Here is a 15,223-nt window from a genome sequence, read left to right on the forward strand (position 1 = left end):
TTGGTTCAGATTAATAAATATGAGATTTACATGTTTAAAAAATAATTCCGGCTCTGTTGCTCTAGTTCCTTGTAAACAAGCAGACGAACAAGAAACTTCAGTTTCCCTATGTATGCTCATACCTTTACTTATTAGGACCTGGCACAAATTTTATACTACCTTGAAGACAGGAAAATGCTATAAAACTGTGGATTAGTAAATTCAGACTTTTTCAGATACTGTTGTGGTCAATAATACTTAAGGAACTTCTCACTAGTACATTTTGCAGAATGATTTTCCTTCGACAAATTTAAATAGAATAAATGCATGTGAGCCTTTACAGCATGAATAAATTCTGCTCACACCATCTACGTTTGACAGTTACTTGATCCTAGCTGAATATGGGAATAATTTGTTTGATTCCTGAGTGCAATTCTATGTTCTAATGCAAAGCTAGTTTCTGAATTTCTTATCAAAACAGTTGCCGCCTGCTGTTCTGTAAAGAAAAAATTATTACTCATTTCTGTGGCTCCACTATCCATGTTTAATTTACTTAAATAACTTATGGTCTGATATCATGTAAGCATCACTGGCATATGAATCTAAAAATATACATAAACTGTTTGGAATGCAAAGATGTCTCAGCACAATTAAAGTGCTTTGAAATTATTAACAAATAAATTTTCAGCCTTCTACTCAAATACAGGTTATTTCCTTATATTTCAAGTGGACTGAGCTTGTAGGACTGTAATTGCTTCTAAGGAAATGCATACATAAGGGTGTCCATTGTTCATTAGAATGTAAAAGGGTAGCATCATAGAATCACTCAGGTCCTGCTGATTCCTGAACTGATTCACAGATAAGTAAGGTGTTTTTTACACCTGAGTTGAGGTCATAGTCCAAAATTCTTGGTATACCATTGGAGTAGATGACCCCCCCTGAGGTCCCTTCCAACCTGAATTATTCTCCAATTCTGCACTTCTATCACAAAGTACTAAATTGTCCTTGACAGATGTTTCTCCTGAAGCCAAAAGCTTGTTCCTATAACCCTATAGCATGTGGAGGGAGGGCAGAAGGGAAAGGGGAGTGAGACTATTGAAATTACACATGCACTGGGGGATCTAGAAGCCACGAATGTACAAAGTCTGGGATCAGGCAATTTACGCAGGAGACAGAAAGCTGATACAGCTGTGAGAAGTTTGTCATAGATGCTGTCTCAGAGCACATCTGATATAAAGACAAAAGACTGAACATCATAGGAAAAGGTGGTATGTAAACATTGGGTGATAAGTTTTCCTTGTGTATCTCACGGAAAAATCCAGTCTGAATTCTGTTTGGAACCGAAGAAGCTGCAAGGGCAGGTACGGATTGGTGTGTATGCTTTGTTGCTGAAGGATGTAATTTTTTTTCCCAAGGGTATGGTAGGTATTTTTAACAGGATGTTGACATCTTGGACCAGGTAGAGGAGCACATATAGAGAAAGCTGATCTTAGAGAACATACCCAATTTTGCTTAGATCATACTGCAGAGCCAGTGAACCTGGCAGTGGACTCCACCCTTATGGGAATAAAACAGAGTAGATTTCAGAGGTACTGTGTAATTAATTCTGGAGGAGGCTTTGTCCCTTGTTTCAGGCACAGGGACTGCACCCACCCAAAGGACAAAAGTTATGGAAAACCTATAAAAATGAGTAAGATGTATAGAAGCATGTTGGTTTATAATTCACTTTGAAAAAAATTAGGCACAGTGAAGTACTGAAGCTACTGCTGAGATTTCAGGAATTAAAAAAAAATGTTACCAATAATCAGGAAGTATGAAATACCATAAATCACTATTTTCTGACAACCCAGGGATCATAATTGATGTTTTTTCTTGTTCAAGATGCTATACAAAAAGCAAGCAGTTGGGCAGTAGTCAGGAACCCTCAGTCTTTTGAAGGATTTTTATTTTATTAAGGTTGTCTTTGAAGCCTTGAGATAACAGGAGAGTCCTAGTTAAGTGCTCAGTGCAGTATTTCTTTACAGTTCATGCAGACTATATCAGTCTGAGCAGAGCTGCATTCTGATAGGCATGGGCCAGGAGTATAATTAGGGAAAGACCCTGCAAGGAAAAAGGAAGATAGGTTCTAAGTGGACAAAAAGATGAGAGGAAAAGCACAGAGATGAAGAGACTTGTCCAAGGTCACAGGGCATGTTAGTAGCAGTGCTGCAGTCAAAACTCACATCTCCTAACTCCCAGTCCAAGAATCACCCAGACAACAGCAGTATGAGAGAAAAGGTGTAGCTGAACTTTAGGCCATGTGAGTCCAGGGCCCTTTGGGCTGCTCTTACTCTCCTTCTCTGCTGCTCCATCACTAAAAATAAGCTATGATTGCTGACTTGTAACAAACAAATAACCTTGCTTCAGTGTGTCTGCAGCCATCACCCTCGCAACTTACTTTGCAATTCTTCTCTCCAAGCTTCCACTCAGCCTGGACCGTTTGATGCCTGCTGCCTTTGTGAAGCTTTTGAAATTAATGCTTTAAAGCCTGTAAGAGCAGCTCAAAAGGGAAAAAAAGACAGTTTTACATTTTTAAAAAGATGCTCTTATTCTCCTTACAGCTGAGTTTTGATGGCAGCTTGTGAGCAGAATAGTAAGTGGAAGTTTTTGTTGTGTTTTTCCAGGCCAGCCTGTCTGGGCTGTGGAGATCCATACTTTTTCTCATTTGTTTTTCAGTGCAGTTATGCCATAGCAAGTCACCTCAGCAGAGGCCGCCCCTCTGCGTGTGTGGACGAAAGAGAGGGGATACACAGCACTCAACTATTAGAGATGCATTGTGCCATTTTCCTCATCTTTGGGGACACGGAAGGCCCTGTGTTTCTCCAGCTCTCTCCTTCCCTTCTCTAGTCCCCATAGCCAGTCAAGAATCTATATGCTTGTCTATACACTAAACTAGTGCAACTACTTCTATCTATAATCTACACAGACTTTCTCTAGCTCTGCCTGCTGTGCCTTAGGGAAGAATTTATTCTACACCAAAAAAGAGGTCATACTAACTGATTTCAAACAGAACCCTCCCAGAAACGTTGAAGTGATGACATGCGTCGAAAAGGACTAATCCAATCCTCTAGAGCGCAAAACCAGCTGTCAGTCATACAGCCCAACCCAACACTAGCCTGAGCTAACACAATAGCAAGCGAATTCGAAGTTTCAAGCTTTGGTCCTGCTGACTGCAATGACACCACAAAGCAGGTGAAATTTCTCCTGTGAGCAAATGAGCACTTAAATAACTTATACTTGAATTGTCGAGGCTTGTGTTGTCAGCTCCCACTGTAATCATTCCCACTGTTCTTATCTTCTACAAGAGATCTACAGTATCAAGTACCAAAATTACAGATCAAAATCACCCCAGCACGTCCTCTATACCTCTCCATTGCCATCAATGTGTTCTAGCTCCTTTTCCCATCTCTAAGTTCCCCTCAGCCTTACACATTACCTATGCAGCCCTTGATCAGCTGGCAAGGCAAAAGACATCATGGACTACAGCCAATCATGGTATTATAGAATCATAGAGTGATTTGGGTTGGAAGGGACCTTAAAGACCACTTAGTTCCAACCCCCTGCCACAGACCAGGATGCCACACACTAGATTATGTTGCTCAGGGCCCCATCCAACCTGGTCTTGAACACTTCCAGGGATGGGGCATCCACAACTTCTCTGGGCAACCTGTTCCAGTACCCCACTACCCTCTTGAGTAAAGAAATTCTTCCTAACATCTAACCTAAATATCTCCTCTTTTAGTTTAAAACCGTTCCCTACGTCCTATCTCTATCTGCCTGTGTAAAAAGATATTCTCCCTCTTTTTTATGAGCTCCCTTTAAGTACTGAAAAGATGCAATGAGGTCTGATAACACCTGTGTGTTAACCAGGGAGCGCACACACATAAACTGTCTAGTCAGCTGGATGAACTCTTCTGCTAGAACAAGACATCAGTTTGAATGTTTCTCCACTGTTTAAGCACTGGTTTTCACAAAACTTGTTAAAAATACATACAGTTATTATAAATGTACAATATCTTTGAGGCTCCTATCTCTTTGTCAAACTGGGCTGAAGTGCCCAAGCAGTTAAAACTGCTGAGAGAACTTGCAGAGAAACAGATGGATAGGAAGCTTTTTTCTTCCTTTAGGAAAACATGTTAAAAAGAAAAACAAACCTATCAAAATGCAGTTTGTACTTATGAAATGTTATCAGACTTAATTAAATTCTAATTTCAGTTTTTTACTTTGTACCAGGAAAAAATAACAAAAAAATACTGATTAATTAATTCTGATGAAAAAATGATTGGCAGAAGATGATCTATTGTGTATAAACATGTGAAAAATGCTACTGAACCTCTTAAAAATTATTTTTCTTCAATGTTGGTTTTGCTTCTTCACCACATTGGGAGGAAAAAAAGAATCAGAAAACCTAGCATTGTGCATTGCACATTAAAATATCTTGAAAAGGGAGATGATGAAGGCTGTTGTTAAAGGTGTTTGACTGATCATCTTTAGAGGGAGATAAAAAAGAAAATAAGATTACCTTGGGGAAAAGTACATACAAAGTCAGATTGTAAAGCTTCCAATAAAACACTGCTCTTGGCAAGCTACATTTGGGGGGGAGGGGACAGAAAAGCAGTTCCTCCGTCCATAATGTGTATTTTTTTTTAACATTTACAAATTATTTTTGACTTAACCACGCAGGGAGCCTACTTTCAACCCTCAATTTGAAAATCATGGAGGCTTTAAAAAGTCTTCCACCTGCATCTCTTTTTTGCATCACAGTTCTTTATCCTCTAAAGGATGAAAACCCTGGCATATAAAAACTTTGTTAAGCTGTCACTATCAATAGAGTAAAAAAAAAATAATGGTTGACAAAGAAGAAACAAATTGCATCTTCGAATAAGTTTCCTTCATGCTCTTGTTAAAAGCTATAACCTCTGATGTTAACTAAATTTAACCCATTCTGACCCTTGCGGTGGCCCTTAACCTTTTCTTTATTCTGCTTCCTGTGGTTGCTGAAGAAAACTGGCCCAGTCATTGGAAAAGCGCTCTCTGTTGCACACAAAGCCCCAGCCTGGCTGCTAGTCTGTCAGGAGGGATAGAATAGACAGGGAGGTCAGCACCTGTGCTGAGAAGCAGGTGACAGGGAACTGCTTGGACCATTCTAGGGCAAGTTGTAATAGTTTCTACCCTTTAAATATCGCACTGTAGTTTCGGGTATTCAAGGCAGCGAAGTTCACGTTTTCTTTGTGAATGCAGACTTTAAACAAATTAATCTATTGCTGTTCAACTGACTGTAAAATTAGTAGATTTACTGTTGCAAAAAAAAAAAAAAAGAAAAAAAAGAAGAGAGCTTTCACTTCCACTTTAATAAGGTCACGGATGTGTCCTAGGCTGCCAACAAAAGCAGCTTTTAAAATCTTCACAGCTGAACCCAACCACTTGCAAAGGCTGTAGAACAATGTCTTCAATGTACAGTGGAAACTCCTCTCCCTACAGTCAAGATGTAAAACTAGACAGTTAAAAAACTTTCTATACTGCTAAGTTTTAACTCTAATTGCATCTCGCCCCAGGAACTCACAGACTTGCTCTATGATTAACATTTTAATAAATTCAGTCAGCCTTGCCTTTCAGGGAGTAAAATCGGTTTTTTGCCTGGATTCAGTAAATCAGCCCAAGCAATTTAACGGCAGAACATGCATCTTCAAAAGATTTGTTTTAATTCCTACAACAGGGGCAGATCTCAGAAATCAAACAAAACTTTATCTGTTTTAACTATATTTGTATATTTTGTGCAGGGCATCATGTGGCAGTGACCATTTACCACTCACTACAACAGAATTTTTGGGTTTCCTTTAATATTTTGCTGTCTCTTGCTAGAGTGAAAATAGACAAGTTTGTGTAGGAAGCAACTTTCAAAAGCTGTGGATGGAAAAGGAATAAATGAGCTACTGCAGATCCAGAAATATGGACCTACTACATACCCAGAATTTCTCTGTCCTTTAAATACGTTTTTACTCTGATGTGTTCTCTGCCATATGGCAATGCTCAGCTCAGCACAAGGGAGTGTTTCATCTGAGTTCTGTGCAAAAGTCTTTTATAAACCCTAACAGTAGAAGGAATACTAAGGAGTGTAAATGGGAGGCTACAGCCCCTCACTGAACCAGGGGACTTCAGAAGCACGTGGCCATGGTTATAACCAGCAGGAAGGTGGAAGGGGGGCCATGCCAGCTGCTGCTGAAGAGCAAGAGTGGGGAGGAGTAAGAGACTCTCTCCAAGTCTTTCCCCAAGCCTCCTGCTGAAACGCTCTGTGAAGGAGGGAATTACACAGAAAAAACAGGAAAACAGAGTTGGACAGGGTAAGCAGCCCTCCAGATGCTCAGAACTTTTCTAAGCACAAGTGTGCAGGAGACTAATCACAGATTTAGTAATAAGACTGAAAAAACCTGCTGTCCCACCCGCTGCTACTGGTCCATGTCCAAGGTCCCAAGGCACTGCATAAACCCAACAATATCAGTAATAAACTTCTTATGATCTTGTTTGGCACTTCAGATTTTTTTTACCAGATATTGAGAATTACAGCTCTGGCTTAGGAAGCAGCAAGATATTCACTGTGGACCAAAGACCAGTTCTCCACCCAGTGCCAGCAGGTAAGAGCTCCTTGCAGGTGTAAGGCACTTCAGCTTGCTTCCTGCTCCCACAAAATGAATGATGAAGTTTGAATGAAAGTAAACTGTAGCCTTGGGTCTCCAGGTGAACACGTTGTCATGCAGCTAAGGGCATTCTCACTTTCTGCTGGGAATTACAAACTGCCTACTATACCCAGAATGAGGGAGATTTTAGGGGTGATTATGGTGGTGCTAGGTTGATGGCTGGACTAGAGGATCTTGAAGGTCTCCTCCAACTGATGATTTTGTGATTCTTTGATTTTGAGACTGACCCCAAAATACAGAAGGACTGGAACCAGTTTCTAACATCCTCAGGGGACATTGAAATCATCCCCCACAGATTGGTTGTTAATATGGAAGAAGATTCCCAGTAGTTTCCTGAGTCTTGTGTTAATTAATAACATTAATAACATCCACACTAGCAGATCACTACACTGTTCTCGTGTGAGGGCAAGAAATCTCTCCATCCACCATTCCTTCCCCTTCTCACATATTTGCATTTAAAATTATCTGGCGAATGAAATATCTATGGTTTGGCACAAGGCCTAGCAGAACAGGCCTTGATATGGCACAAAAAATAATAAAGTGAAAACAACAACTTTTCTAACCAGCTTGGGAAAGTAAACATCAAATGAAAAAAAATAAAAGACAGATGAAGATTTAGGAATTAAAAAGCAAATAAATTACTGAGAGTATTGTCAGGGGTAGGCAAAGGATGATGTGCATCAAGCAAAATAGAAGGGAGAAAGTTATTAACTGCATTTATTACGATAGTGTCTTTCAAATAATTAAGACTGCAGTTCCACTGTGGTAGGTACATATAAAAACATGGCCCCAGGACTATTACAGTGTAAACAGACATGAGACAAAGAACAAGGAGAAAGAGTACAATGAACCCCCAGAAAGATCAAGTTATTTGAGGACAAACAGCATGAGAAGGCTGCACTATTTCTTGCCACACTAAATTTAATTAAAAAGGCATAAAGTAAAATAAGGATCAGGTTTAAACTTAACAGAATTAAAGGGAAGAGAGAAGGAATGCAAGTTGTATGTTCTGAAGTACCTTGCTTTCATGCAGGTAGTTTTTATCACAGTGAAGAGGATTATTAGCTTTATTGCTGCTACTAACATTGCTGAAAATTATCTGTCTTATGGGGATGGTTCTCAGAGTGGCAATAGTAGCTAACTGCGAGCAGGGCTGCTGACAAGCTCTCCTCTAATGCATATTGCAGAGCAGATGATGAAAAAAATATCTCTCCAGGCTTCAGCTCTGCCAAAATTTCCCTTCATGCTTTTTCAAATTCCACGCTTGATTTCCAGACCATGAAAAGAGCAGTAAAAACCTTTTTTGTCTTGCCTTTTCTTATTGTGGAATATTTCACTCTCCACAACTGGATACTATAGAATTTCAGTAATTTATATTTCAAGAGATCAAACTGAGATCCAGTTTTCATAGGCATTCCACTGATGTAAGTGATGGCAATCCCTGTTCCCAAAGAGCTTACAACTCTAAAGGCATAAAGCCTGAGTGAAATAAGAAAAATGCACAGAAGAGCAGGATGGAAAAAACAGGCTTTATTTGCATATAATAGGGGAAACTACAGTTGTCATTCAGGCTCCTAACACAGCTCACCATCTATTTGGCTAATTCCGTTATTGGCACTTTTCCAAACTCATTACTGCAAGTGAGGAGTTTTAATGAGGATAAGGTGATATGAATGAACTTCAGATTGTGAACTGATTTAGTAAAGTTTTCTAGTTTTGCACACAATTACCATACGATGTCTTCTGTGAAGATGGAGAGCACAAAGAAATGACAGACCTCTTCTTACGTGTGTACCACAATGACAGTACAAAACCAACAAACCCATGAAATGAAACCATTCTAGGACCACAGTTAAGAACAGAAAGCTTTCAACTCAAAAAGATAAAGCTCAGATTTTCATTGCATTTCTTCTTCCTGGGCAGAAAATGGGGAGAGGAAAAAGGGGTCACGTAGCTGGCCTAAACCATATAAGCTAAAAAGTTCTAATTTTTTTAAATCAGGAAGAACAAGAAAAAAGGCCTCCCTCCCAGCTGCTTCGCATAGCTTCATTTTGTATTTAATTAGGAACACAAGCACACTTTCAGTCTGAGTGTTGTTCCAGCTCACACCCAGCTGGCCAAACAGCATCCCTCGATAGACACGAACATGGGCTTCTGAAAAGACCTCAGCACATGCTGCCCCTCCAGAGCAACAGGAGAACACCAAACTCCCACGCTGTTCAGCGTTTGACCCTCTTAGTGTGTTACAGCTGGGGACCCAACGTTTGCACATGAATTTCAGCTTCTTTGTCAAAGGTTTCTGTCTCCAAACTGGATGGAGGAGCTCACAAACCCAAGGCAGAGCTGCCTACCAAAGATGGTAACAAATCCAAACATCCAACACGCTTTCGGTCTGACTCACGGAACTGTACAATCGCACGCGCTGCTGACCCCTGCAGACACAGCTCGGCCGTGCAGTGCCCGCGCCCCGCACACACACGCAAGGCCCCGCAGTCGGGTCCCACAGCCCTATGGGTGGGGACAGAGGGACAGACGTACTATTGTACACAGCCCCGTGAAGTGCTGCATCGAGCTCTGGGGACCTCACACGGGAAGGACATGGGCCTGCTGTAGCGAGCCCAGAGCAGGGCCACAAAGATGCTCAGAGGGCTGGAGCACCTCTCCTATGGAAACAGGCTGAGAGAGAGTTGGGATTGTTCAGCCAGGAGCAGGCGCAGGGGAGACCTTATAGCAGCCTCCCACTGCCTAAAGAAGGCCTGTAAGAAACATGGTAACAGACTTTTTAGCAAGGTCTGTACTGATAGGACAAGGGGTTGTGGTTTCAAACTAAAAAGAGGGTAGATCTAGACTAGATATAAGAAACTTTTTACAAGGAGGGTGGTGAAACACTGGCATAGGTTGCCCAGAGAGGTAGTAGGGGTCCCATCCAAGTAAACATTCAAAGTCAGGATGGACAGGGCTCTGAGCAACCTGATCTAGTTGAAGGTGTCCCTGCTCCTCCTGCTTATTGCAGGGGGGTTGGACCTTTAAAGATCCTTCCAACCCAAACCATTCTATTATTCTATGACTCAAGTATGCACCTCAACACACAACACACACAGAAATCACTCAGCACCCACATAACCCCCACTCACAGCCACAAACTACCCTCCTGGGATGGCCCCTGAGCACAGTGAGGACCATCTCCCAGCCGTGGTCCTTACACCCACAACAGCTCCTACGGCAAAGACACTGAGAATCAACAGAACAATGCAGCCCAGTGGGTACACTCAGGAAAACACTATTTCCCAAACAACTGCACACACAGAACCAGGCACACCACACATGCATCAATATGGAAATGTGGGAACACAGGATGAATGCACAGATCCACGCATAAGCGCACGCATCCATCCAGAGACAGAAACTCTCTGTAAGAAAAACAAACTGGCAAGTGCCGAAACATATCTGTGCGTACCCAAGATGCGCACAGCACACAGGTACCGGCAGGAAGTGGGGCGGGGAGGATCAGTGCACGGGCCAGTGCACAGATACACAGAGACATACAGGCTGGAGCATGGGCACACACAGACTGGCCTCCAAGCACACACACACACACACACACAAGACCAGAGCACAGGCACTCGCACGCAGGCACACAGAAACCAGAGAACAGGCACACACATATCTGCGTACAGGCACACACACAGACTGGTGTACTGGCATACACAGACCTGGCGCACAGACACACAGGGACACACTCGCCCACCACACGCGCGCTCGCGCGCGCAAGAGGCGGCGCAGGAGGCGGAGGCGCGGGAGGAGGAAGTGGAAGAGGAGGAGAAGGAAGAGGAAGGAGAAGAGGCGGGACATTCCGGAACTTCCCGGCGGCCCGGGCAGGTCTCTCGGCTGCTGCCGCGGGCCTTGGCCGGCGGCTCGCCCCGGCCGGCAGGTAAGCGCGGGCCCCGCCGAGCCGCAGGGTCACACACACGGTCGCGCCACGGGTACACGCACAGTGACCTCCGCGACACGCACACCCGGGAACATGGACACAGCAGGGCGCGGTCACACCTTTGGCACCTGCAGCCAGACACGTCCTGCCAGCACGGGAACCCTGTGGGGTGCTACCGCAAGAACCACGGCTGCTCCTGCAGTGCCCAGGATGCCCGTAGCTGCCCGCTCATCAGAACTCCCTTCTAGCGGAGTCAGCTGTCTTGCCAACACATGGGCTGCGTAACAAAGCAAAACACACGTATCTGCCATGTTACACGAAAATAAATCCTTCTATACAAAGGGTAATTTCCTTTCAGACAAGTAAGACTGTATTTACTGGATTTAAATACCAACAGGAAATGAAGGATAATAAAGGCAAAATCATGTATTTAGCAGAGCAAGATTACCATTTCTTTAAAATAAACTGCTATTCCATTGCTGTGATCGTGATACTTAGTTTTAGAAGTCAGTAGCTGATAAAGCCAAGCCAGGCTCTTCTGAGTGGAAGATAAATTTAATTATATCATTTTATAATGCAGCAGCAATGCCCAGAGTACAGACGAAGTATGCAGTGCATGATCCAGAGCTGGTTTATGAAACCATCTTAAAAATAAGGATGTCTTGGCTTTTATGTAGCTGCACTGATGATGCACAAAGCTAGTTGAGTGTTGGCAGTGTGTGTTTAGTTGTAGGGCTGTTGTCACAGCCAAAAAAAAAAGCTGTTTTCACAGGGGTCATGTTTCTGGTCTGGAATTGGCAGAGGGAGAGCCCAGGGCAGGAAGGTACAGTAGCTCTATCAGTTGTTTTTAGACTCTGCTGTGGATATCCTGTTATTTCTCTTCTGTGCCCTGTGGCTAGCTTGAGTTTGGGATCCTGCTTTAGTACACAGCTGTATCTTACTACCCTGTTCATGAACTGATCTGGCACCACCATCAAGCAGTTTATACAGACTTTGCCCCTTCTGCAAAGATATAAAGTCCATTTCAGGCTCCAAACTATCTCCCTTTTCAGACTAAGTTTATTCACATGAAGGTCAGTTTACTTGTCCCACTGCTTGGAATTATAAATAGCTCCTTATCCTTGCTGACGGTTTGCACTTTTTCCATTACATGTATGCACATGGATACATGTTTACACAATGTCATATATGTAGATATATATATGTGTATGCATGTATCTATTTACACAGTGGAGTCACATTCCTTCCTTGGCAAAAGAGGTCACACTCTTGCCAACTCCTCTGATATGACGTGTTTGGTTTCCTGTATCATCTTTGGCTTTTCCTGTACTTGCTCCCTTTTAAACATAAAATCCTAAAACTGCAGATAATACTCACAATTTGCTCTTTATATCTAATGTTTTTTGCAGCTGTTAGAAAATGACCAATTTCTGAAGTTTTGAGCAAAATGGAAGTAATGCTCAGCTGCACCACAATTGCCAGGGGTATTCCACGAACCAGGAAAGAATGGGGAAAAAAAATACGATGGAACAGATGTTTCAAAGATCAGTTTCAATAGTCTTCAAGCACTGATATATTTTGAAGCTTGTTTTGAAAATTTATAGCTTCATGATTACTGTGCCAGGATAGACACCTGTAACAATTTATTTAAATTTTAATTTGCAAGTGTGGATCTTGGACATATGAATCTTGTTCTTCATTGCCAGCCCCTGTATTGCAGGCAAGTCATAGTTCTATCTGTTTTTCTCTTTTTTGCCCCACAAGCTTTTTTTATCATTCAAGAAGAAGAAAAATGTAAGTGTTTTTATTAGCTAGTTCTGGTGAAATACGTACATGCTTTCTGTCTGTAAGATATATGAATACTTTTTATAACTGGAAAAAGTCAGTTCACTATCAATAGGAATGTGCCACCCTAAATTTAATGTTTGTGGAAAAAAGGGAAAGTCATCAATACTTTAAATGTCTGATAAAACAGGTTTAAAATGATCCCTGTGGGTCTCTCCCAACTCAGCATATTCTGTGATTCTGTGAAATTCAGGCACTGTTTTCACTTTTGAAACATGACTGAATCAGTAGAACCTGAGCTTAAAAGACGGTAAGGAAACTTTTTTTCTAATTTTTTTTAAGGTTACTGAAATAATATTAGTGCTTAATCCATGTAAAACCAAGTAACTACCTGGATTACTTTCACAAAATGACATTTGGAAAACTGGGAAAAATACACAATTTTGGGTCAGTGCTATGAGAAGCAAGGTGCATGCTAGCTATGGAAGAGTTTTTAACCCTGGGATAAACCATGTTTTCAAGTATAGTAGTGGTTACTTTGTAATGTTTTAATGCCAAGGTGAAGGTTTTGCATGGCAGTCTTAATCTGTATGGTCAAAGCTTTGAAATTCCAAAACCTTACAAAACATAGAAGAGTCAGACTGTAGATGTTGGACATTGCACGAATTGCAGCTTCATTCACTGTTTGATTAGAGCAGTCCAGAATTAGTGTGGCTTAAATGAAAAACTTCCCAAAGAAAAGTATCAACCAGGAAAAAAGTTCTGGTGTTCAGATACTTAATGAAAAAATGTGGACTGAAAATATGAAAAGTGTGACATGCCTTTTTATTGGACAGCAAAATCTCCCTCTTAACCATTGGCTAATCTCTCCATACACGAACAAGCTGTTTAAGAGTAGATACTCCTGTGAGGAGAAAGGAACTAGAAGTATTGGATGCTTTTAAAGGAGTTCAGGCTCAGATTTTAAGATCCTGAAGATAACATCAACTTCTCATAAATTTTGCTCCTTAGTCAGACTTTCTCTCTGGGTTAAATCCCTCTGTATAGTAACACCATGCATCTTTTTAAAAGAGTAGTTTCAAGCACTAGGGTTTACTGAACTGGAGTCAAGTCTTCCTAATATAACTAGAAAAATGTGACTGATTGGGGTAACTTGTTTTTATTTCTTCCTCAGAATGACTGTGTTGTGCGCAATGAAACACTTATGTCAAGCAACCAGAAATGAGAACAGATACGCAAAAAGGTTCTTTGGTACTCTTCTGACACAGACACCACAAAAGTGGTTCTTTTTTCCATTCTGGATAGTGGTACCTGACCCCAGAAAGTCAACTGTGTTTGCACTTACTCAGCCATTTTGTACAGCTGAAAAATCTCAGACAGAACCAAAAAGGAATACAGCATTTGGAAGTGTTGGGCGAAGAATTCCCTATCGTATTTTGCATGTAATCAACCAGGATGGAGAGAGCTTAGGAAACATGCACCGAGCAGATGCACTCAAACTTATGGATCAACATAACCTGAAACTAGTTCTCCTTAAAGAGAATGTAGAACCTCCAGTGTACAGACTAATGACTGGGCAGCAGATCCATGAAGAACAGCTTAGACGTGCAGAGAAGAAAAAAGCAAGTCCAAAACCAGGTATGTACATTGTACACACTACAACACTGAGCACTTTGAAAAATGCTGCATTAAAAATGGTTCCAGCAGATTAAATCCTCTTACTTGTATTTGTGTAAATCCAAAGCAATGTCACTGCAGTCCATGCTATTAAAAATTTGCAGTGGTGAAAATAAAATTTTGGATTAGTCTTCCACAAAGAAGCCTTCTATTGCCTTCTCGGGATTTACTATTTTGGCATCTGCTGACTTTTTAGAAAAATATTTTTATTTAAGTGAATATAACTAAACTCTGGTTCTGTGAGAGTCAATGAATTTCTGTTCTTTTACTAAGGCATAGTGACAGGCTCTTTTTACAAACTGAGCACCAGATACACCAATAATATGTCACCAGTAGTCATGAAACACTCTCTTCCTCATTTGCTGCTAGGAAGACAAAGTCTAGAGTCCTTTCTTGGACAGAATAAGAGAAAACTTTATCAATATTGAACACTTTGAGGTTTCTTTTCCTTAAGACAGCCTGCTCCAGCAGGTTAGCAAACTGAGTTTGGCAAAGAGGTTTTACAAAAGGCATGTGACCTTGTATCCTCTCTTCTTATCCTCAGGCTAACAAAGACATCTGTGCTTTGGGTAGAGTTCTGATTATAACAGAGAGCACTATTGTGGTAGTGAGTTGCTCTGTTCAAGAAACTACGAAAAGATGATTCAAATGGTAACTACTTCAAATGAACTTTGAGGAGGAAGAGACCACAAAATGTTCAAATATATTACAAGGCATCTTCATGCTTTCAGTTGAATATTGCACTTCAGCATTCAATGAAATGGGCTCAAGATGAAGAGCTATCTCAAGTCAAAGCTCTTACCTTCAGCTGTGCTATGTGCAGAATGTAGGAGTCTGCACACTAAGACTTTAATTCCAGATCCAATGCTCACCTGTTTGTTAGACCTACAATGTGAATGGTATGAACAAGGCTGTAATTAAAAATACCTTAAGTTTTCTGACCCTGAAGAGATTTCCCTGTGTGCCTCACACATACACTCAGTCTCCCAGTTATGGCAGAGAATGTAAGAATATCAAGTAGCCACCCAGAGTGGTGCATGTTGAGACAATGAGAACAGGATGCTTTGAGAAAGCGGGATGGGAGGAGGGAGTTAAGCAGACAAAGCATTATGAGCTG

At 41.4% G+C, this 15,223-nt stretch overlaps 1 protein-coding gene across 4 annotated transcripts in view; it reads left to right on the forward strand.

Annotated features, from left to right (window-relative positions):
* The first annotated feature begins 10,629 nt into the window (after window positions 1–10,629).
* Window positions 10,630–15,223, forward strand: part of MTIF3 (mitochondrial translational initiation factor 3) — a 6,415-nt gene continuing 1,821 nt past the window's right edge. The window contains exons 1-2 of one of the 4 annotated variants that reach the window (XM_027677828.1): window positions 10,630–10,644; window positions 13,604–14,067. In XM_027677828.1, the coding sequence (XP_027533629.1) occupies window positions 13,605–14,067 (463 nt within the window). In that variant the 5' untranslated portion in view covers window positions 10,630–10,644; window position 13,604. Of the gene's footprint in view, window positions 10,645–10,802; window positions 11,007–11,849; window positions 12,365–12,689; window positions 12,740–13,603; window positions 14,068–15,223 lie in introns of those variants that run through there. The other 3 variants (XM_027677825.1, XM_027677826.1, XM_027677827.1) reach the window with 3 other exon arrangements.

The sequence above is a fragment of the Neopelma chrysocephalum genome, unplaced genomic scaffold (genome assembly GCF_003984885.1).
Source record: "Neopelma chrysocephalum unplaced genomic scaffold, ASM398488v2 Primary Assembly neopelma1_43, whole genome shotgun sequence".
Classification (NCBI taxonomy): domain Eukaryota; kingdom Metazoa; phylum Chordata; class Aves; order Passeriformes; family Pipridae; genus Neopelma; species Neopelma chrysocephalum.